The sequence below is a fragment of the Oncorhynchus mykiss genome, chromosome 13 (assembly GCF_013265735.2).
Source record: "Oncorhynchus mykiss isolate Arlee chromosome 13, USDA_OmykA_1.1, whole genome shotgun sequence".
Taxonomy (NCBI): Eukaryota; Metazoa; Chordata; class Actinopteri; order Salmoniformes; family Salmonidae; genus Oncorhynchus; species Oncorhynchus mykiss.
Genome location: NC_048577.1, coordinates 55,254,311 through 55,279,257, shown reverse-complemented (window position 1 = coordinate 55,279,257; position 24,947 = coordinate 55,254,311). Strand labels below are relative to the sequence as shown.

At 44.8% G+C, this 24,947-nt stretch overlaps 1 protein-coding gene across 1 annotated transcript; it reads left to right on the top strand.

The window, feature by feature from the left end:
• Window positions 1-2,586: 2,586 nt before the first annotated feature.
• Window positions 2,587-24,561, top strand: LOC110486847 (voltage-dependent calcium channel gamma-4 subunit-like). The gene is made up of 4 exons (XM_021558673.2): window positions 2,587-3,109; window positions 21,501-21,584; window positions 22,237-22,377; window positions 22,815-24,561. The coding sequence occupies exons 1-4, from the start codon at window positions 2,887-2,889 to the stop codon at window positions 23,348-23,350; spliced, it is 984 nt and encodes a 327-aa protein (XP_021414348.2). The 5' UTR covers window positions 2,587-2,886; the 3' UTR covers window positions 23,351-24,561.
• The last annotated feature ends 386 nt before the right edge of the window (window positions 24,562-24,947 follow it).

Below are 24,947 nucleotides of genomic sequence, written 5' to 3'. Positions count from 1 at the left end.
ATGGTTATGGGAGGGGAGTGATGTGGTATGAAGCAACATCAGGGAGTATGGTTATGGGAGGGGAGTGATGTGGTATGAAGCAACATCAGGGAGTATGGTTGTGGGAAGGGAGTGATGTGGTATGAAGCAACATCAGGGAGTATGGTTGTGTGGGGGGGGGGGGGGGGGGGTGATGTGGTATGAAGCAACATCAGGGAGTATGGTTGTGGGGGGGTGATGTGGTATGAAGCAACATCAGGGAGTATGGGGGGGGGTGATGTGGTATGAAGCAACATCAGGGAGTATGGTTATGGGAGGGGAGTGATGTGGTATGAAGCAACATCAGGGAGTATGGGGGGGGGGGTGATGTGGTATGAAGCAACATCAGGGAGTATGGTTATGGGAGGGGAGTGATGTGGTATGAAGCAACATCAGGGAGTATGGTTATGGGAGGGGAGTGATGTGGTATGAAGCAACATCAGGGAGTATGGGGGGGGGGTGATGTGGTATGAAGCAACATCAGGGAGTATGGGGGGGGGGGGGGGTGATGTGGTATGAAGCAACATCAGGGAGTATGGTTATGGGAGGGGAGTGATGTGGTATGAAGCAACATCAGGGAGTATGGTTGTGGGAAGGGAGTGATGTGGTATGAAGCAACATCAGGGAGTATGGTTGTGTGGGGGGGGGGGGTGATGTGGTATGAAGCAACATCAGGGAGTATGGTTGTGGGGGGGTGATGTGGTATGAAGCAACATCAGGGAGTATGGGGGGGGTGATGTGGTATGAAGCAACATCAGGGAGTATGGGGGGGGGGTGATGTGGTATGAAGCAACATCAGGGAGTATGGTTGTGGGAAGGGAGTGATGTGGTATGAAGCAACATCAGGGAGTATGGGGGGAGTGATGTGGTATGAAGCAACATCAGGGAGTATGGTTGAATTAGGGAGGGTCCGACTGAAGAACAGAACAACAGCAGAGAGAGGTGGAGGGAGGAGAATAGAACAGTAGATGATGGGGAGTGTGGTGGACAGAACTACATGGGAAAGAATGAAGGACAGAGTGGAGGATAAGGGGATAGATTATATGAAAAGCGATGCTCAGTTGAACAATTCTCCAAGGTGAATTAGACTCTGAAATGGCAGCATATTCCTTATAAAGCGCTATGGGCCCTGGTGAAAAGTAGTGCACTATTAAGGGAATAGGGTGCCATTTGGGACACTTACCCTAGAGGGAACATCCTTATGAGTGTGACAACATTGACATAAAGACACAAAACCATCTACTGATCACAGACAGGGGAATTGTTTCTAGATCAGCACTCCTACTCCGAGACACTTTTTGAATAAGGACCCAGGAGTTTTTCTTGATCAGGTCACATGGGCATAAAAGACTCCTGGCCTTAATAATTTGCTATAAAGCTTACAGCCAGCCACACAATTAACTGACTTTCTGTTGCCACAGGGTTTGCTTCCATATTGACTATAGTAAACGCTCATCAGCTGCAACGGGTAGATGTTCTCGGCTCTCTTCAGACTCCAGTAAGTGATCGACCATCGTGTCAGGCACACACACACACACACACACACACACACACACACACACACACACACACACACACACAAACTATTGACCCCCAGACTACATCTACTGGGCCTGGTGGAAGTCAACCAATCAGAAGCCCAGCATGACTTCAGGGGTGGATGGTGCTTCCTGTTGCTCCTTCACAGAGGGACAATAGCCTGTAAATTCTGGCCACTGTCACTTTTACTGCCTCTTGTTACATGCTTTGCCTACATACAGTATCAGTCACTGTCACAGGCTGGCTAGCACAGGCAGGTAGCTCTTTGTGCATCTCAAATGGCACCATATTCCCTATACAGTGCACTACTTTTGACCAGAGCCCTATGGGTCCTGGTCAAAAGTAGTGCAATTAAAAGGGAATAGTGTGCCGTTTGAGATGCAGGCTGTGTCTTATTGGCTTGTCTCTAGTCTTCTCCAAAGGTTAATGTGGCATGAGGTTGTAATATTGTTTCATCAATACCTATAATAGCATATAGGCCTCAGGCTACATGTGAAGAACAGTGGTGTCCTACTGCCTGCTGTGATTTATAGTGTGCTTGATAGTAACATGTACTCAGTAAACATCTAAGTGCATTTTTAACAGTCTGTACAGAGGGCTTGGGCTATCCTGATTGCCAGTCTGTTTAGCTTAAATTATAATCAAGAATAAAATGAGTGACTGTTGCCATTTTCGTTTTACAGTGGCATTGAGGGCAGCAGTAAGTAGTGAGAGTAGGTCTAAGACAATACCGGTAAGCACCACGTATCTGGGTGATATATTGGGCCAGATATCTGGGGTTTAGGATGGTAATTCAGGTCTCCATGTCTTTGACACATGAACCAGGCTTGAGCTGGCTTGAGAGGTAGACCACAGAGAGAGATGTCAATACCTGACTGTCATTATTTCTCTGCAGCCCCTCCCTTCCTAGTGACATCTCTCCATAGATCAGTGATATTGACAGGTTCTGATTCCAATAAAAGTTGGTATATAGGGCAGGAGCAAACCAGGAACATAGAATCAACCTGGGGTAAAATATCAGGCGATTCAGAAACTATGAATGGCCAAACATGTGGGCTGTTTGCGCGCGTCAGATCAGTGTGGACACCGATTTCTCTCCCGTTCGGATCACTCAAGCTGGCTGTCACACGGAGTGAGCGCTACAGCTCCAAGTGAACATTGGGATCCAGTGTCACCCATAGTCAACACGTAGCCCACGTCTCAGATCCTTGGAGAGGAGAGAGGAGCGAGCAAAGCGCAGTGGACATGCGGTATGACCAGATGACCCGCCGCGCCGTGACGCTCTCCAGGTGTGTGTAGACCGGGCTCTGTTGAATAATATGAAGCGCCATGGCGTGGTGTGACCGTGGGGTTCAGACACTGCTGGCTACCGTGGGGGCTTTCGCCGCTTTCAGCCTCATGACCATAGCCATAGGGACGGACTACTGGCTGTACTCACGGGCATACATATGCAACGCAACCAATGCCAGTACGGATGACACCCAGTCACAACCCAAGAAGGCAAGGGGAGATCTTACGCACTCTGGGCTGTGGAGAATATGTTGTATTGAAGGTAAGGCAAGCTGAAATAGGTTACTCTTTCTATTATACTTTGGTAATGTGAAGTCATGTTGAGTTCATGTGGAGAAAGGGTGCTTATGGGTAGTATTTGGAGGAAGAAGGTAATTGTCTGTATCATAGAGGAGCTGTTTTGTTTCTACTGTCAACTGTATTGGCTTCTCTTCGCTAAGAGAGAGGAAGAGACTTAACGCCGTCAAAGGGTGCGTTTTTACGCGCTCCAAACAAGGTGAGAGTAAATAGGGTAGTCTTTAATAAGGACTGTTTGGCAGTGATATGAGCATGACAAATACATTAAACGCAGCAGGTGTTGGCCGTAAGAATTATCTAGTTTAAATACAGGGAATATGTTTCTATCTGAAGCGGCGCTATAATTCTATGAGTGGATTATGGAGAAAACAAGTTAATCAACACACTTGTTTAAAAAGTTTATAAATCACTGACAGAGTGAAGTTGGTTGATATTTTCACTACACTGTTGCTAAACTTAAAGACGCTCTGAGGACCTTTATGAGTCCTGCCTTCAGGACGAGCTCTGCCTTCATTCACGTCTTTATTGTATTTGAGGGTGTTGCTTGGCAACGTCTCTCTAATTGCTATGGAAACATGAGAGACTAGGTTATAAAAATAAAGAGGAATCTGTACAGAGATTTCATTGTCCAAGCAAAGTAAAATATGATGTTCTTATGCCATTAAAGATGTACAAATGCATATATTTTTTATAGGTATAGCTAGACATGCTTGCTTAATGTAGTTTTATGTGAAGTATTTTGATAATAAGTGGTGTATAGACCAGAGCCCCCAATAGGCCTACATGGCTCGTAGTCTAATTGGTCAGAGGCGGAGGCAATGGCAACAATATATTACCATTCATCCACTGCTGTTAGCCTTTTAGAACCATTGGAATTAAGACGTTTTCAAGGTTTAGGTTCTTGTATCACACTCTACTTGAATAACATAATGTTCCGTAACAGTTTGAGGTGGTTTAGCTTAAGTGGGTGAAACAAAGCTGCTGGCATTGTTGTCCAACAAATCACTGACTTTAACCTGTACTTGTTATGCTTTTTCCAAGGCTTTGGGAATTATCCTAGCCTATATGACAAGGTTGTCTTATATCATGGGACCTTAGGGCTTACCACCCCAATTTGCAAGTCAAGTGTCCCTTCAGTCAACCCACAGTCACTCCTGACCTCAATGCCGTCAGTAATGGTTTGAGAATACGTGTGCTGAGGGGTGTGGATATCACTAGCAAGTAGACGTGTATAATTTAGCGCGCGGGAAGACACTATTCTAGAAGCACTTTGTTGTGTTCCAGTCGCAGACTGAGCAAAGCGCTCGAGCAGCTGTCGGTGGTGCTGAACTGCTTGACGTAGACTAAAGCCAGAACTCATCATTTTACAAGATGTTGGCCTCCTGATAGTGAATGTATTTGCTAATAAGCAACACTGTTGAAATTATAAATATGGACAACAGTTTAACACACTATCAATTTGAAAAAGCTAGAAAAGTTTCCAAGATTAGCCAGGTTATTTTACACGAGGCTTTGGCGGCATAATCCATTTATGTAATCCAAAAGGTAGGCCTATGTCTGTTTCTGTGTTCAGCTCCTATTCCAACACAAATGAGTAATCTTTCCTGATCTATCCATGTCCGCTCCACACCACAGACATCCACGAGCGCATGGACGCGCCTAATGCAGGTCATTTTTTGAAAGTCAGGCGTGGCTCGGCCCCCCTTCGCGTGGCTTGGACAGGCCCATCAGAGAAAACAAATGGCTTGGCAGCCGGAGTGCAGTATCTGATGTGGTTATCACGCAGTGCTGTCATTGCATGAGTGTTTTATTGCACTGCTTTCTATAGGAAAATAACAGCTGGAAAAGGAAAGGCTGAGGAAGTTTGATGAGCATGGATGATGGCAGGCCTGTGATTGGTATAGCTCTTCAACACATCCGTGGTTTTGTAGGCTATCAAATATATTACAGGCCATGATAGTCTAATTAGGACAACCTAGTTGATTTTTTAATATATCCCCGTCGTTTTTCAACATCCTATTCCCTGGCGTTTCTTTCAGCTCTGCAAATAGCCTATATATTCAGTGTAAACATATAGCACGGTAGTAAACATAACAGAAACAAAAAAATCTAAGACATCAAATAAGATAACAGTGCTTGATGTGTATGAATGATGTAAACGTGTGACGAAATGTTCGCATCCATTATGACGCCACGTTCCAAAACCTAAAAAAGCGCTGCATCGTCCATCAACCATCATAAAGCCATCAGACATGGACACCCACATCGACTTAGTTGACACCGTGACCCTGTCAATCAAGATGGCAATTGAAATGGACAAGAGAGTGAAGTCTCGACAATTAACTGAGCTTTTGAAACGAGCCGTGGCGACCGCCCAAGGACTGAGCCTTCGACCTGAGGCCGGGGATTGGAGCCCAATTCCCAATGCTAGCCCCGCGGAGAAACTCGCTCCAAAAGCCATCCAGAACCTCGAGACCCGGTTGGGCTCAGGTGATTTCCGCGTGACTACTGCTTCGACCATCAAATGTGACCTCGCCGCTGCTGCCATTGGTACAACCATTGCTAATGGACTCGCCACGGCCATCGCCTCGTCTTCTGGTAACCGTGGCACCGCCGCAGCAGCTAACAAGATCTCAGAGACCCTCGAGATCATTGAGACCCCTGGAGCGCGTGCAACCGACTCCGGGTCGGTGCAGACATCGGGTTATGATATCAGCGAGCAGATCCAGATGACATACACATGGGCGACTGTCCAGCCCATGGCCTATTGCTGCGGCTGCTATGCGCCACCACAGGTGTACTATAACACATACAGCTGGGAGATGTCCAGCCAGTACACCCCTGTCACCTAAAGACAAGCAAGACAGACACTTTTTTTTCCTTACAAGATTTAGTTGTAACCTTTATTTTTACACATGTAGCAAAATAAAAGTCTGAAAAGAGAATCCAGTCTGTATGTCTTTTTTATTTAGGATAGTTTAGTTTAGCCACGTTTCATTTTTATTATAAAGCTGAAAGCTGAATGGAGCAGTATGCAGCTAGCTCTATAAGTAGCCCAAAGAAAACAGAAACCAGAAGTCATCAAGGAAAGGGAAAAAAGTAAACAAGCGTTTCTATATTTTTGACTGCTGTGTTTGTTTGCTACAGTTCTTGCACATACAGAGGTTCCACAGTTATTGTATATATCTGGATGGACTATAAATAGGCCTGTCTACAGTGCTGTATATCTGAATAGACTATAAATAGACCTATCCACAGTACTGTACATCTGAATAGACTATACATAGGCTATCTACAGTACATTATGGCTAGACATGCTATTTATTCAGACAATCTGACATTTGAATCAAAATGTATCTAACAGATCAATGTACCACTATCAAAATCAAATCAAATCAAATGTATTTATATAGCCCTTTGTACATCAGCTGATATCTCAAAGTGCTGTACAGAAACCCAGCCTAAAACCCCAAACAGCAAGAATTGCAGGTGTAGAAGCACGGTGGCTAAGAAAAACTCCCTAGAAAGGCCAAAACCTAGGAAGAAACCTAGAGAGGAACCAGGCTATGTGGGGTGGCCAGTTCTCTTCTGGCTGTGCCGGGTGGAGATTATAACAGAACATTGCAAAGATGTTCAAATGTTCATAAATGACCAGCATGGTCAAATAATAATAATCACAGGCAGAACAGTTGAAACTGGAGCATCAGCACGGCCAGGTGGACTGGGGACAGCAAGGAGTCATCATGTCAGGTAGCCCTGAGGCATGGTCCTAGGGCACAGGTCCTCCGAGAGAGAGAAAGAAAGAGAGAAAGAGAGAATTAGAGAGAGCATACACACCAGACGCCATTTGAGTGGACAAGTGTCCCACGGTTGTCATGGGGACAATCATCAGTAGATAAGAACACAAGAGGAAGAGACTGTGCCCAGGCGTTGTTGACGCATGCCAGATCTTAGAGCAAGCAAGAAAGTCCAATTCACTGTACTAGTGCACATGACAATAAAAACACAACTTAAAATAGCCATCATATACTCTGCTGCTACTCCGTTTATCATATATCCTGATGCCTAGTCACCTTACCTCTCTCTATACATATCTACCCCTTCCACTCCAGTATCCCTGCACATTGTAAATATGGTATTGGAACTGACCCTGGAACTGACACTGTACAGTATATAGCTTACTCACTTTCTCGTGTTGAACTTATTTCTAATTCTCATGTGTTTTGGTTTGACTTGACTTTGTATTTATTTTTTACACTACTTCTTGATTGCTGCATTGTTGGGAAAGAGAAAGCAAGAAAGTATTTCACTGTAGGCCTACTTGTGACAATATAAACTAAGAGTTTTTATTACTAACCCAAGATAGACCAAAGTCTGTCGTTTTCATCGGAGCAAATGAATCATAGTGGGCAGAACAAGCAAGGCAGAGCCAAGGACGAGCTAGTGAGATCCTATTGGCGCTTTCCAATATTTATTTGCATATTTCTGCTAGGGAATGCCTACTCGGTGAAGTTTGTGTGTGCAATTCACCCTTGAACTCCTTCTAAATCTAAACAATGGACTTTTTTGAAACTTTAGGAATGGGTAACGTCTACAACATGCAGTCCACTCTGATTGTTATATATTGTAGTTTGGAAAAAGAAAACTGTATGAAGATCAAATGTTTCATCGATGAGAAAATTAGCAAAATGTGGGCTACTGGGCTTCCTCTCATCACCATATTTGGTAGTGAGTGGAAATACCAACCGGATGCTTCACATTTATACATCTGGTGAAATATATGGCTTCCTAGTTCTATCTAGTTGTAGTTCTATCTGTGATGAAAACTTGAAACTTGAAAAATCATTCTGTGTAATGCAATTGATAGTGTAGTCAGTACGAAAAGGTATTTGTCACCTGACCTCACAATCCAACTTCAAGGTCCGTACAATAAGTGTGAGATATGTAGCCTCTCTAGGAGTCAGCGGCTGTGACACCAGACAGTCGAAACACATTGTAACACATCTAAAACATGGGGACAGTAAGCACTTGTTGAGCAGAGTGAATCTTGAGCTGTCCAGTGTTGAAATTAAAGTAGCACATAAGCAAGCCCTATAGGCATGAACACAGCCCACTAATGTGTTCCCCTTACACTGTGTACAAGACAGTAGTTTTGGAATTGTTAGTTAGATTACTTGTTGGTTATTACTGCATTGTCGGAACTAGAAGCACAAGCATTTCGCTACACTTGCATTAACATCTGCTAACCATGTGTATGTGACAAATAAAATTTGATTTGATTTGATTTGATTTTGTTCATATTAGCCTCTGTGCTAGTTTCATTTCAGCACTGGACAGCTCATTTCTCAGTGTTCTTCTCAGGAAGTGTTCATTCTTTTGACATGTAGACTCATGGGATAAAAATGTAAAAGCAGCATGTAGCCTAGCGGCTTGTTTCACAAATTCTATCTTCAGATTGGTCAATGGCCATCTTTAATTCTATTCCCTTGTGATTGTAATTTCAGAAATTCATAATTTAGTGCTCTGGAAATCACTATTCCACAAGCACTTTGTGTTCCAATCACTGGTTCCATTCGCAGACAGAGCAGAGAGCTTGAGCGCTGTCCACAGAGTGTGGTGCTGTAAGTCTTTGAATACATTTGTCAGCAGAAGAAGAATCCCTTTTGTCCAGCATCCCCGCCCATCAGCATCCCTGCCATCTATGCTATTAGCTGTAGCAGAGAGTAAGAAGCTGTCCGGTGCTGAAATCAAACCTTTGTCTTTTGTTAGTTTGATTTCAGCACTGGACAGCTCCTTTCTCACTATTGCGCTCATAATTAGCTTATTTTGAATCTCGCTTGGCATTCTCAGCATGTTCCACAGGTCTGTAATTAAAATGTGTCAGCCGAAAGGCCACAAGGGTGCTAATTAGCCACCGGGCTCTCACTTCCACCAGCACTGCCACTTTTCTACTCTCCTCTGTTTTCTTCTCATCTCTACCTTTTCCTCTCCTCTCCTCTCCTCTCCTCTCCTCTCCTCTCCTCTCCTCTCCTCTCCTCTCCTCTCCTCTTGCATGCTGCCCTCAGCTTTGCCCCTCCCCACCTTTCTCCTCCAATTCTCTTCTCTTTGCTTCACTCACTCATACTCTTCTCTCTTCTACACCTCTCTTCTCTTCTTCTGTCCTTCTAAACTCAGCAAAAAAAGAAATGTCCTCTCACTGTCAACTGCGTTTATTTTCAGCAAACTTAACATGTGTAAGTATTTGTATGAACATAACAGGATTCAACAACTGAGACATAAAATGAACAAGTTCCACAGACATGTGACTAACAGAAATGCACAAATGTGTCATCGAACAAAGGGGGGTCAAAATCAAAAGTAACAGTCAGTATCTGGTGTGGCCACCAGCTACATTAAGTACTGCAGTGCATCTCCTCATGGACTGCACCAGATTTGCCCGTTCTTGCTGTGAGATGTTACCCCACTCTGCCACCAAGGCACCTGCAAGTTCCCATACATTTCTGGGGGGGAATGGCCCTAGGCCTCACCCTCCAATCCAACAGGTCTCAGACATCCTCAATTGGATTGAGATCCGGGCTCTTCGCTGGCCATGGCAGAACACTGACATTCCTGTCTTGCAGGAAATTACGCACAGAACGAGCAGTATGGCTGGTGGCATTGTCATGCTGGAGGGTCATGTCAGGATGAGCCTGCAGGAAGGGTACCACATGAGGGAGTAGGATGTCGTCCCTGTAATGCGCAGCATTTAGATTGCCTGCAATGACAACAAGCGCAGTCCGATGACGCCCCAAACCATGACAGACTCTCCACCTCCAAATCGATCCCGTTCCAGAGTACAGGCCTTTGTGTAACGCTCAGTCCTTCAACGATGAACGCGAATCCGACCATCACCCCTGGTGAGACAAAACCGCAACTCATCAGTGAAGATAACCTTTTTCCAGTGCTGTCTGGTCCAGTGATGGTGGGTTTGTGCCCATAGGCGGCGTTGTTGCCGGTGATGTCTGGTGAGGACCTGTCTTACAACAGGCCTACAAGCCCCCAGTCCAGCCTCTCTCAGCCTATTGCTGGGTGCATCTCAATAGTCTAAAGTGGCTTCCTCACCTCATCCTCACCTCCTCTCATTCAGTTGTACTGATCTGAAAACACAGGTTTGAATGCGAAATGGAGGATCCTTACCGGTGACTTGAATTTAACCTATCCAGTTTTATCACATTGTAAGGAGACAAGGAGAGAAAGCCACTTTAGCCTATTGAGATGCACCCCGGTATTCACATTGGTGAAGATGAAGGAAAGGAGACAAGGAGAGGAAGCCAGTCTGCACTATTAAGTTGCACCCCTAGTGATCCCAGCCTTCAGCACTCCCAGCTGCCTATACTACCATAGAAACAGATTAATATGGCCGCTGCGAGCTGGACCACCCATCACAGAATAATTGTCCCTTCTAGTAATTACATTTCTATGCTGCCACCTGAGAGGACCAGGGAACAGTGTCTGGTTGTTTTATAGGCTGGGGAACAGTGTCCTATCTGTTTACAGCTATATAAAACCAGATTACTCCCCCTGATAGACTCCAACCCACAGCCTCACTGGCCCCTTTTGATGATGTAATGGTATACTATGCGGCTGTATAGTACAGTCAGTGAATGTAAGGCTGAGTCCCAAATTGCACCCTATTCCCTATATAGTGCATTGCTTTTGACTAGAGCCATATGGTCCCTGGTTGAAAGTAGCGTAGTAGTGTACTACAAAGGAAATAAGATAACATTTGGGACTCTGCCTTACATTCACTGACTGTACTATGCAGCCACCTCATGTACCATTACATTATAGCCCCCAGGCTGTATTAATGATGCTATATATTGCAGATATATGTATTGATGTTCATTTGGAGGGTATCCTTAATTAATCTGCCCATTAAAATATTCAACTGGAGAGATGATATGTCTTGAGGATAGGAAAAAGGCAGGGTAGACACCAGGGAGAGCTGAGAGAGTGTAGGATATGATGCTGTGATACTGTAATGCGATTGGTCTATTCCACTGAGGCTCTCGCGTTATTGGCTGAGCTGAGTTAATTCACAATAATGGCAAAGTACATCACCCTGTCACCCACAGCAATGCTGTGCTGTGATAGCTGTTTCATTCACAGGGCATGCATGTGTGTGTGGGTGTACATTATGTAATATCTGTGTTTTGTGTTTCAAATCAAAATGTATTTGACACATGCTTCGTAAACAACAGGTATAGACAGATGTGTGTGTGTTGGGGGATATATTTCTTGAAGGGTTAGGGGGCTGTTGACAGGGAGCCATGTGACAGGCTGTCTGTTGGTGGTTGCCAATGAAGATGTCAAAGGCATCCTTAGAGACATTATGGAAATCAGACTGTTGAAACAGAACTGGGGTTGCCATGGAGAGGATGTGCCCAGCGGTGGTCTCCCAGGAAGGGCTCAGGGACTGGTCTCTCTCTCACTCTCTCTCTCTGTCTGTCTGTCTGTCTGTCTGTCTGTCTGTCTGTCTGTCTCTTTATTGCTCTCTCGCTCACACACACACACACACACACACACACACACACACACACACACACACACACACACACACACACACACACACACACACACCTTAGACATTAGACTGATAACCACCGCTCGTAAATCACAAGCCCAGGAGCCTCAGTCTCTAATCGGATTACAAATCAGATGCAATATTCTCTTTTCCTCTTCCCCTAGACAGACCGACACACACACACACACACACACACACACACACACACACACACACACACACACACACACACACACACACACACACACACACACACACACACACACACACACACACACACACACACACACACACACAGGTGGAAGGGGCCATGGCGGCAGACAGACTGGAGAGGTTGGAGCTGGGGTCTGAGTGAGACGCTCTGGGGGAGGGAGGACGGGGGATGGGATGAGATGAAATGGGTGAGGAGGGAAGAGGCAAGAGAGGGGAAATGCTGGACATAAATAAATGACTGCTCACCCATTACGTCCATTCTAGCAATGTCATTGTCATGTCCAAACATCTCTTCTGTTAGAAAGAACAAAACACACTGTCGTCTTGGTAACGACAGTGGTGTGTTTTCATGGATGCCAAGAGAAGCCAGGCTTCCCCCAAAATTAAGAAAACATTAAGTTATTTATCTTTCGTCTCTCTGTGTTTTCATAATTTCCCTTCAATTCACAAGAGGCTGAATGTATCTCACCAGAGAAAGCATCTGAGCGAGTGAAACAACGCCTTTCTGTTTCTCTACGTGTAGGCCATCTATCTGATGCGGTCTGGTCATAAAGAGGATGACATTGTTACCACCTGTAGCATTAAAGACAAGGGAAGCCAGCAAGCATCTGGCCTCCCTTGACAAAAAAAGTATAAAATAGTCAATCAGCGTTGAGCTAAACTGAGTGTCAAAAGAAGCCAGTTTGGATTTGGCTTCACTCCTATCAAATCGCATTGAGAGCATACGTCATTGACAGAAACATCTTTAATTGTTGCATCTCATTGTGTTGTTGTCCTTCAGTGGCTAGCTAGCTAAAATTGTCCCTATCCTAAATTAACCATGGGCGGAGATAAGGATTACTTAATTTTTACTTAATTCTCCGTACTGGCCAATGATTATAACGGTGATTCTGATCCAACCATTAATTCATACATTGTTGTGCCCCGGCCTGAGAGGATGGAAGTTCAATATGTAGCTAGATGCAGAAGGCTAATGTTAACTAGCTAACGTTGCCAGGTAGCCTAGGAAAACAAAAACAAAAAATGTGTACTTTATGACAGAGTCATAGACCGTTTCATCAACATGAAAGAGAGGAGGATGGCATTGGCATTTCTCTACAAGTAGGGTGTGTCAACATGTTTTTTCCACTTAAATAGACACACACACACACACACACACACACACACACACACACACACACACACACACACACACACACACACACACACACACACACACACACACACAGCGAGAAATCAGAACCATGGACTGCGACATCTTATTTAGCTTACGTTGATTGTACTAAATTGTTTTTGGAATCTTTTAGTTGTCACTGTATTAGACTAAGCAGAGGTGATTTGATGATGTTGAAATGTTGAAGTTGAAATGGTCCTAGAATAGTGGAGGCAGCTCCTGTTTCTTTGCAATTTGCTGTAACTCTCTGTGGTTCTAAATCAATAGTTATTTAGAAGTCTGAAAATGTCAGAAACATTAACTTTCTTGACTATGCTGTAGGTCATGTAACTGTTTGTTACAATACATGCAATATGCTTTGTGGACTTCACTGGACAGAGGTTACTGTCCGGTTTTGTGATGAAACGAAGGTGTGGTTGAATTTATTCTGCTCCTCTGTCTTCTTATTGTCTCTGCCTTTAAACCTTTATGACCAAAAGTATGTGGACACATGCTCGTCGAACATCTCATTCCAAAATCATTGGCATTAATATGGAGTTGGTCCCCCTTTTGCTGATTTAACAGCCTCCACTCTTCTGGGAAGGCTTTCCACTAGATGCTGGAACATTGCTGTGAGGACTTGCTTCCATTCAGCCACACGAGCATTAGTGGGGTTGGTCACTGATGTTGGGCGATTAGGCCTGGCTTGCAGTCGGTGTTTAAATTCTTCCCAAAGGTGAGGGCTATGTGCAGGCCAGGGCTCTGTGCAGGCCAGTCAAGTTCTTCCACACCAATCTCGACAAACTATTTCTGTATGGACCTTGCTTTGTGCACAGGGGCATTGTCATACTGAAAAAGGAAAGGGCCTTCCCCAAACTGTTGCCACAAAGTCAGAATTGTCTAGAATGTGATTGTATGCTGTAGAGTTAAGATTTCCCTTCACTGGAACTAAGGGGCCTGAACCATGAAAAACAGCCCCAGACCATTACTCTTCCTCCACCAAACTTTATTTTTGGCACTATGCAGTCGGGCAGGTAGCTCCCGACTAACAGTTCTTGTGCTGACGTTGCTTCCAGAGGCAGTTTGGAACTCGATAGTGAGTGTTGCAACTGATGATAGATGATTTTAACGCACTACGTGCTTCAGCACTCGGCGGTCCCGTTCTGTGAGCTTATGTGGCACACCACTTCGCGCTTGAGCCATTGTTGTTCCTAGACGTTTCCACTTTACAATAACATTACTTGACCAGGTCAGCTCTAGCAGGGCAGATATTTTACAAAATGACTTGTCAGCAACGGGTGTGACTGAAATAGCCGAATCCAGTCATTTGAAGGGTTGTCCACATACTTTTGTATATACAGTATCACGGTGGCAAGGCACATTAACTAACATTAACTAACAGAGCAAACAATGCAATTATCACAACATACAGTATATGTGGAAATCTGGCTTTTCTGGGGGGATTGGCTTCCCCCGGGATTTTACCCACGCACCACTACTGGGTAATGATGCTCTTCTTCGGGACAATTATCAGTTACATGAGGTGTTTATTTGGCATATAAACATACAGTGATTTATTATTATTATTATTTTTTATTATTTTTTGAATTTTTACCCCTTTTTCTCCCCAATTTCGTGGTATCCAATTGTTGTCCTTGTCCTTGTCCTTGTCCTTGTCTCATCGCTACAACTCCCGTACGGGCTCGGGAGAGACGAAGGTTGAAAGTCATGCGTCCTCCGATACACAACCCAACCTGCTTCTTAACACAGCACGCATCCAACCCGGAAGCCAGCCGCACCAATGCGCCGGAGGAAACACCGTGCACCTGGCCACCTTGGTTAGCGCACACTGCGCCCAGCCCGCCACAGGAGTCGCTGGTGCGCGATGAGACAAGGACACCCCTACCGACCAAGCCCTCCCTAACCCGGGCGACGCTAGGCCAATTGTTCGTCGCCCCACGGACCTCCCGGTCGCGGCTGGTTACGACAGAGCCTGGGCGCGAACCCAGGGACTCTGATGGCACAGCTGGCGCTGCAGTACAGCGCCCTTAACCACTGCGCCACCCGGGAGGCCCAGACTGTGTGACAGGCCCAGACTGTGTGACAGGCCCAGACTGTGTCTCAAGGCCCCTGCTCTGTGAGTCACCCTGAGTGTACAGAGAGAGTCTCCTGGGTCTCTGACTAGCTGTTAGGTTCCTTCTTGGTGGTTACTCACGTAATAAGGCTTTTATACAGTCGGGAGGAAACTGTGTCAACCCTGTCACAGGTGTTCAGCCATTAGGGATCTGAGGGAGGAAATAGATGGTTAATACCACAACAACACTATGGATAAAGGGGTTGTCCATGGAATCTTACAACATTCGTTCAAGACACGAGTGCACACATGCAGCAAGCACACAAGCACAAACACACAAACACACACACACCACAGTAACTGTTGACAGTGACACTGCTGAGTGCTGGCTGTGCTCAACACTGCAAATAAACTCAGGTACAGTCCAGCCCAGCCCAAGACAGAGATGGTAAGTAGTCTATTTATGATTGAATTGGTTGGCTGAACAGCAATACCACAACAACATTATGTATCCATGAACCTTCTCGTCCTCTTCCCTCCCTTCCTCTTCCCTCCTCCTCATCTTCCCTCCCTCCTCCCTCTTCCCTCCCCCTCCTCCTCTTCCTCCCTCCCTCCTCCACCCTCTTCCCTCCCCCTCCTCCTCCCTCCCTCCCTCCCTCCCTCCCTCCCTCCCTCCCTCCCTCCCTCCCTCCCTCCCTCCCCTGAGTGTGTACAATATTACAGCAATAGGTCTCTCCCCTACCCAACATACACACACACACACACACACACACACACACACACACACACACACACACACACACACACACACACACACACACACACACACACACACACACACACCCTCAGACAGGTACTTAAAGCCATCAGAGAGCCCACTCCTTTGTTGTTCCAGTAAGGTGGTTGTTTTCCCTGAGCTCAACCAATCAGGGATTCACCTCAGATGAATTTGGACATGCACTGAAATGCACGAAATACCTCTGGGTAATGCATTCTTAATCACACTGTGGTGTAATATCAGTGTGTGTGTGTTGTTCCTCCAGCATCTAACTCAAATCGGCTTTGTGGTGGCCCACGATTTATGTGTTGTGCAATGAGCTGGAATCTTAATTTGCAAGCCCCAGAGAGACGCAGGGCATTGACTGCACCTTTTTGAAAGTCATAACCAATAACCAGTGCCTCACCTCACCTTAGATGAGGTTCTCATCGGCTGCTTGCTGCTTTATCTAAAGCCAATATAGGGAGAAGGTAATGGTTTGAGGTGAGACAAACATCACCTTGTCGTGTTGAACACACACATGGGTCCATCTAGATCGCAGGACAAACCATTCCTCACATTCTTTTCCATTTCCTCTCAATCCCACTTCTGACACCAGTGTAACGAACCAAGAGGGGGAGTAATGGAATAATGTATTCTGCCTCCAAGGAGAAGATGAAGTTCAGTTGAACAAGCTCTCCATGAGCTTCATATCTCAGTGTTAAACAGCTTGCTATAGTGGATGAATATCTCAGTGCTAACCAGCTTGTTATAGTGGATGAATATCTCAGTGTTAAACAGCTTGTTATAGTGGATGAATATCTCAGTGTTAAACAGCTTGTTATAGTGGATGAATATCTCAGTGTTAACCAGCTTGTTATAGTGGATGAATATCTCAGTGTTGACCAGCTTGTTATAGTGGATTAATATCTCAGTGTTAACCAGCTTGTTATAGTGGATGAATACCTCAGTGTTAACCAGCTTGTTATAGTGGATGAATATCTCAGTGTTAAACAGCTTGTTATAGTGGATTAATATCTCAGTGTTAAACAGCTTGTTATAGTGGATGAATATCTCAGTGTTAACCAGCTTGTTATAGTGGATGAATATCTCAGTGTTAAACAGCTTGTTATAGTGGATGAATATCTCAGTGTTAACCAGCTTGTTATAGTGGATGAATATCTCAGTGTTAAACAGCTTGTTATAGTGGATGAATATCTCAGTGTTAAACAGCTTGTTATAGTGGATGAATATCTCAGTGTTAAACAGCTTGTTATAGTGGATGAATATCTGAGTGTTAAACAGCTTGTTATAGTGGATGAATATCTCAGTGTTAACCAGCTTGTTATAGTGGATGAATATCTCAGTGTTAACCAGCTTGTTATAGTGGATGAATATCTCAGTGTTAAACAGCTTGTTATAGTGGATGAATATCTGAGTGTTAAACAGCTTGTTATAGTGGATGAATATCTCAGTGTTAACCAGCTTGTTATAGTGGATGAATATCTCAGTGTTAACCAGCTTGTTATAGTGGATTCATATCTCAGTGTTAAACAGCTTGTTATAGTGGATGAATATCTCAGTGTTAACCAGCTTGTTATAGTGGATGAATATCTCAGTGTTAACCAGCTTGTTATAGTGGATGAATATCTCAGTGTTAAACAGCTTGTTATAGTGGATGAATATCTGAGTGTTAAACAGCTTGTTATAGTGGATGAATATCTCAGTGTTAACCAGCTTGTTATAGTGGATGAATATCTCAGTGTTAACCAGCTTGTTATAGTGGATTCATATCTCAGTGTTAAACAGCTTGTTATAGTGGATGAATATCTCAGTGTTAACCAGCTTGTTATAGTGGATTAATATCTCAGTGTTAACCAGCTTGTTATAGTGGATGAATATCTCAGTGTTAAACAGCTTTTTATAGTGGATGAATATCTCAGTGTTAACCAGCTTGTTATAGTGGATGAATATCTCAGTGTTAAACAGCTTGTTATAGTGGATGAATATCTCAGTGTTGACCAGCTTGTTATAGTGGATTAATATCTCAGTGTTAAACAGCTTGTTATAGTGGATGAATATCTCAGTGTTAAACAGCTTGTTATAGTGGATGAATATCTCAGTGTTAACCAGCTTGTTATAGTGGGTGAATATCTCAGTGTTAAACAGCTTGTTATAGTGGATGAATATCTCAGTGTTAACCAGCTTGTTATAGTGGATGAATATCTCAGTGTTAAACAGCTTGTTATAGTGGATTAATAAAATATGTAGTCCTATTGTGTCCTACAGTGCTATTCATCACTAAGTTATGAGAATCTAGAGCTTTTCAATAGGAGGAAGGCAATACATGTTTTAAATGAGATGCCATTTTCTATTCTCTTATATTGTCCCCTTGGTGCCCTTATCTTCAAGTACTGTATTAGTCTAATGTGTAAGAAATTAACCGGGGTCAGTTCCTCAGATTTTTCAATTTTTTTTTGCAATATTGAAGAGCCCTCACTGCTGCTCAATCAGCCTACTTTTCCAACCTGATGGAGGAGAATAAAAACCATCCAACATGTATTTTTGATATTGTTGCAAAGCTAACTAAATAGCAGCATTCCCCAAGAGAGGGTGGCCTTCACTTCAGCAGTGATGAATTCATTAACTTCTTAGATGAAAAGATCCTGATCATTAGAAAGTATATTATGGACTCCTCTTTGAACCTGCCTATTTCTCCAAAACTAAGTTGTTCTATCTGCACAGAACTGCCAGGACCTAGGATCAATGGGAGACACTCAAGTTATTTTATCCTGTATCTCTCGACACATTCACGAAAATAGTCATAGCCTCTAAACCTTCCAGCTGCCGACTGGACCAGAAGCAGTGTGTGGATGAAATCCCTGAGGAAGCCACCTCTGTCCAGTGAAGTCCACAAAGCATATTCCATGTACAGTAACAGACAGTTACATGACTCACAGCATAGTCAAGAAAGTTAATGTTTCTGACATTTTCAGACTTCTAAATAACTATTGATTTAGAACCACAGAGAGTTACTGTAAGTCACAAAGAAAACAGAAGCTCCACTATTCCAGCACCATTTACACTTCAACATCATCAAATCACCTCTGCTTAGTCTAATACAGTGACAACTAAAAGATACCAAAAACGATTTAGTCCAATCAACGTAAGCTTAATATGATGTGGCTGTCATTGGTTCTGATTTCTGTGTGAGCGTTCGTGCAAATAGAAAAACATGTTGACTCACCCTACTTGTAGAGAAACTCCAATGCCATCATCCTGCTCTCTTTAATGTTCACAAAACGGCTTAGTGCTCTGTCATACAGAACACGCTATTATTTCTTGTCCTAGGCTACCTGGCTAAAATGCTTGCTCACTAGCCTAACTTCCATTTGTGGGCAACATTAGCTAGTTAACATTAGCCTTCTACATCTAGCTACATATTGAACTTCCATCCTTTTAATCATTAGCAGGTACGGAGAATTAAGTAAAAACAAACTCCAAATCCCTGTCTCCATCCATGGCTAAATTAGGAAAGGGCCAAGTTTAGCTAGCTGGCTAGCTAGCTACCGGAGGAAAACAACACAACAAAATGGAACATTGAAAGTTTTTCTGGTATTTGATAGGAGTTAACACTTTTTTTAATGCACCTGGACCATGCACAGCTGAGGTCGCTCAGTTCAGCTCAACAATGATTGGCTAGTTTTGTATACTATTTTTGTCAATGGAGGCCAGATGCTTGCTGTCTTCCCTTGGATTCAATGCTAAAGGAGGCAACAATGTCATATTGGTTTGGACCAGACAGCATCAGATAGTCGACCTACGTAGAGAAACAGAGAGACTCTGTGTCGCTCGGAGGCTTTCTCTTGTGAGATACATTCAGCCTGTTGCAAATTGAAAAAAGAAAATGGCAGCCATGAATACACGTCACTGTACTGGACCCTATTCCAACTATACCACTGAAAGAGCTACTTCCTGTGCTTGGCCCTCCTATGTTGAACATCATTTGTATCAAACTCAATACAAGTGGCAGTAACGAAGCCTGACCCCCCCTCCCCCCCACTAACGGCCTATATCGAATCTCCCACTCAAGCATTTAAAATAAAAGCTGCCTTCCTGAAGACAAACAATGTATACGAAATGCTCCAGTCTAATTTTAGACCCCATCATAGTTCTGAGACTGCACTTGTGAAGGTGGTAAAGGACCTTTTAATGACGTCAGACCAAGGCTCTGCCTCTGTCCTCGTGCTTCTAGACCTTAGTACCACGTTTTGACACCATCGATCACCACATTCCTCTGGAGAGGTTGGAAACCTTCTCTACACGGCCAAGTTCTTACCTGCTTTAGATCTTATCTGTCAGAAAGATATTAGTTCGTCTCTGTGGATGGTTTGTCCTCTGACAAATCAATTGTAGGTTTCAATATTCGTCAAGGTTCCATTGTAGGACCACTTTTGTTTTCACTAGACTACTGCAATGCTGTACTCTCCGGCTACCAGGATAAAGCACTAAATAAACTTCAGTTAGTGCTAAACACGACTGCTAGAATCTTGACTAGAACCCCAATTTGATCATATTCACTGACCCCCCTGTCTCAGCCTCCTGTGTATATTCTGCAATAGTCTATGTGCTGGGGTGCTAGGGTCAGTCTGTCCTATCTGGTAAAATTCTCCTGTCTTATCTGGTTTCCTGTGTGAACTTAATAAGTATGATCCTTCTAATTCTTACATCTCTCTCTCCCTCTCTCTGTCTGTCTCCGTCTCTCTGTGTCTGTCTATGTCTGTATCTGTCTCTCTCTGTCTCTCTCTCTGTATCTCTCTCTGTCTCTGTGTGTCTCTCTCTCTTTCCCTCTCCCTCGCCCTCTCCCTGTCCCTCTCTCTCTCCCTCTCACTCTCACTCTCACTCTCCCTCTCTCTGAGGACCTGAGTCCTAGAACCATGCCTCAGGTCTACCTGGCCTGATGACTCCTGGCGGTCCCAGTCCACCTAGTTGTGCTGCTGCTCCAGTTTCTGCCTTTCTGCCTGTGGCTATGAAACCCTGACCTGTTCACCAGCCGTGCTACCTTGTCCCGGACCTACTGTTTTTGACCCTCTCTCGCGCTCTCTAGCGCTCTCCCTCCCTCTTTCGCTCTCTCTCTACCGCATCTACTGTCTTGACCTCGGAATGCTCGGCTAGGAAAATCCAACTGACATTTACTGAAGATGTGCTGACCTGTTGCACCCTCTACAACCATTGTGACTGAAGAACGATCTAGCCTTAATTGCCATTTACTCTTATAATCTCCACCCGGCACAGCCCGAAGAGGACTGTTTACCCCTCAGAGCCTGGTTCCTCTTTAGGTTTCTTACTAGGTTCCTGCCTTTCTAGGGCGTTTTTCCTAGCCACCATGCTTCTACACCTGCTTTGCTTGCTGTTTGGGGTTTTAGGCTGGGTTTCTGTATAAGCATTTTGTGACATCTGCTGATGTAAAAAGGGCTTTATGAATACATTTGATTTGATTTGATCGACGATCTAAGTTAATAACTGAGGTCTGTTCCTCAGCTGTTTCAGTCACTGTGTGTAAATGCAATGCAATGTTTCTTCCAATGTCCTGCAGGGATTAACGTAGGGAGCTGTTACCGTATCAACCACTTCCCAGATGATAACGACTATGACACAGACAGCTCAGAATACCTCCTGCGTGAGTGGTCATTGTCTCTTCTCTTCTTGACTTCTCTCCTCTCCTCTTCACTTCTTTTCTCTTCTCTTCTCCTCTCATCTCCTCTCTTCTCCTGTCCTTCTCTTCTCTCCTTTCCTTTCCTCTTCTCCTCTCTTCTCTTCTCTTCTCTCCTCTCCTCTCCTCTCCTCTCCTCTCCTCTCCTCTCCTCTCCTCTCCTCTCCTCTCCTCTCCTCTCCTCTCCTCTCCTCTCCTCTCCTCTCCTTCACTTCTCTTCTCTTCTCTTCTCTCCTTCTCTTCTCTCCTCTCCTCTCCTCTCCTCTCCTCTCATCTCCTCTCCTCTCCTCTCCTCTCCTCTCCTCTCCTCTCCTCTCCTCTCCTCTCCTCTCCTCTCCTTCACTTCTCTTCTAATAAATGTTCAGACCTCGTGACTATGTGTGTAGTAATCCTAACTGTTGTTACTGCTCGTCATTTAAAGTTATGGGTATTTTTTCTTATATTCCCCCAAGACAATAGACTTTAAAGAGTGATTTTATTCAATATCTAAAACCCACAGTAGCACTCAGTGTGTACAGAAAATAGCTGCAGGGAGTGTGTGTGAGTGTGTGTGTCCATGTGTGTGTGTGTGTGCGCATGTGTGTGTGTGTGTGACTAACCATACCTCTCTCTACTCCAGGTATTGTGCGGGCGTCCAGTGTGTTTCCTATCCTCAGCACCTGTCTGTTGATGCTGGGGGGGCTGTGTTTGGCCGTGGGACGTATCTATAGCAACAGGAACAGCATCCTGCTTAGCGCCGGCATCCTGTTCGTAGCCGCAGGTAAGCCACGCCCCCTTCAGGGCCTGACACACACACACCCTTCAGGGCCTGACACACACACACACACACACCCTCATCAGTTACCTGTGCTCGGTCTGAATTGTGAAGTCCATTCACAGCGCAGGCTGAGAAGGCCATGAGCTGTCCTCTACGTACATTAGAGCAGTGTGTTAGGGCTGGGGAGGTCAGTGGCACCGATCATTAAGACTGTTCATTACTTATCAGACCAGAGAGAAGATGTGTTCTGGGATCTCTGACTGATGACTAGTATTATCCAGAGGTCTGATTACACGTTCCTCAAGTCAGGGCTGAAGCCTGATAGGAAAACCAATGGGGCTGAGAGATTGTCTGATGTTCTGACTCTCTCTGTCTCTGTTTCGGTGTCTCCCTCATATACACTCTCTCTCTGTGTTTCGGTCTTTCTATAACTCTCTCAGGCCTGAGTAACATCATTGGCATCATTGTCTACATCTCTAGCAACGCCGGCGACCCCAGTGACAAGCGGGATGAGGACAAGAAGAACACCTACAGCTACGGCTGGTCCTTCTACTTCGGAGCTCTGTCCTTCATTGTGGCCGAGATGGTGGCCGTCCTGGCTGTCAACATCTACATCGAGAAGAACAAGGAGGTCCGCTTCCACGCTCACCGCGACTTCATCCGCTCCATGTCCTCCTCCTCACCCTACTCACGCATACCCAGTTACCGCTTCCGCCGGCGGACACCCCACTCCAGCTCGCGCTCCTCTGACGCTTCGCAGGAGCACTCCCCGGCGAGGCTGAAGGGTGGGACCTCAGCAACGGGGCCGTTGGGAGAATTGACCATGTACACGTTGACCCGTGAGGGGGGTCTGAAAGGGGGCGTGACGGAGAACGCATACAGCCCCGAGCACGGCTCAGGCGATTTCCTGCAGTTGCACAACTGCTTCCCCAATGACCTGAAGGACGGGGTCAACCGGCGGACCACGCCCGTGTGAGAAGAGCTTTAGACGGGCCGGTGGAGTGAGGAGGCCCCCCTGATGTGGATGGAGGATGGAGGTGGGCCTTTGGGGATGGAGGACCCCATGGTAGCCCGTCACACTGGAGAATCAGAGTCAGAGTCCGCAGTTCCAGGGAAAGACGGAGCCAGTGAAAAGACAAAGCCCCTCCTCAGTGAAAAACAACATGAGGACGAGGACTGAGGACATGGACAGAGATATAAGGTTAGAAAATGTTGCCCGTGACATGGTTTCTAAGGGTCACTGGACATAAAGAGTGCTTGCTTCTTTCCTGGTGTTCCTTTGTGCTTTTTGACTGCAACAGACTAGTCACCATCATTGTTTGTGTCGTACACTACAAAGAAAAAAACCATTCCCTTTCAAATGTGTCCTTGAACCGCGTAAAAGAGAAGAGAGTGGAATGTCCTCTTGTTGATGGATTTTTATTGCCAATGTGTGTTGGGAAACTGTTGAGTGAATTGTTCAATGTACAACATTTCACACTATTTTACCTGCTTTAGGTATCGAACACAGTTCAGCTAAATGTATTGTCCAACCTGAAGCCCTCTGTCACCTTTGCATGCTACTGTATAGCCTACTGGAGTAGAGCTCGGTGTCTCTGTGTTATCTGTTAGTAGCTACTGTGTGTCACTGTCAGTTTAATAGAGAAATAAAACCCAAGGATTGAGTTCTCAACAAAGACATTCTTTTGTATCTGGGAAAAACTAAAGGGACATGACTGACCAGCGAACCCATGTTAAACTTAATTGGTTGTAGTTAGGTTAGGTGAGGGTTAAGGTTAGGAGTTAGAGTTACAGTGGGGCAAAAAAGTATTTAGTCATCCACCAATTGTGCAAGTTCTCATCTTTTTAAGTGGGAGAACTTGCACAATTGGTGGCTGACTAAATACTTTTTTGCCCCACTGTATGTTATATCATGCCCCTTTTTTTCCTGCAACCATAGTCATTTAATTCTAGACACTTCTATGATTAAATGACCATCTGTTATATAAAAAAAGCACATCCAAACGACTGCTAATTTCCGGATTAAGAATGTGTTGTTGTACATTTTCAAGTTTAGAAGGGAAATAGCACCTTTGAATGTGCATACACTGAATGTACAAAACTTTAAGAACACCTGCTCTTTCCATGACATACACTGACCAGGTGAATCCAGGTGAAAGCTATGATCCCCCATTGATGTCACCTGTTAAATCCACTACAATCAGTGTAGATGAAAAGGAGGAGAGGTTAAAGAAGGATTTAAGCCTTGAGACAATTGAGACATGGATTGTGTATGTGTGCCACTCAGAGGGTGAATGGGCAAGACAAAAGTGTTTTTGATGGTAGTAGGTGCCAGGCACACCGGTTTGTGTCAAGAACTGCAATGCTGCTGGGTTTTTCATTCTCAACAGTTTCCAGTGTGCATCAAGAATGGTCCACCAGCCAGGCAACTTGACAACTGTGGGAAGCATTGGAGTCAACATGGGCCAGCATCCCTGTGGAACGCTTTCGACACCTTATAGAGTCCAAGCCCTGACGAATTGAGGCTGTTCAAAAGGACAAAAGGGGGTGGAACTTGATATTAGGAAGGTATT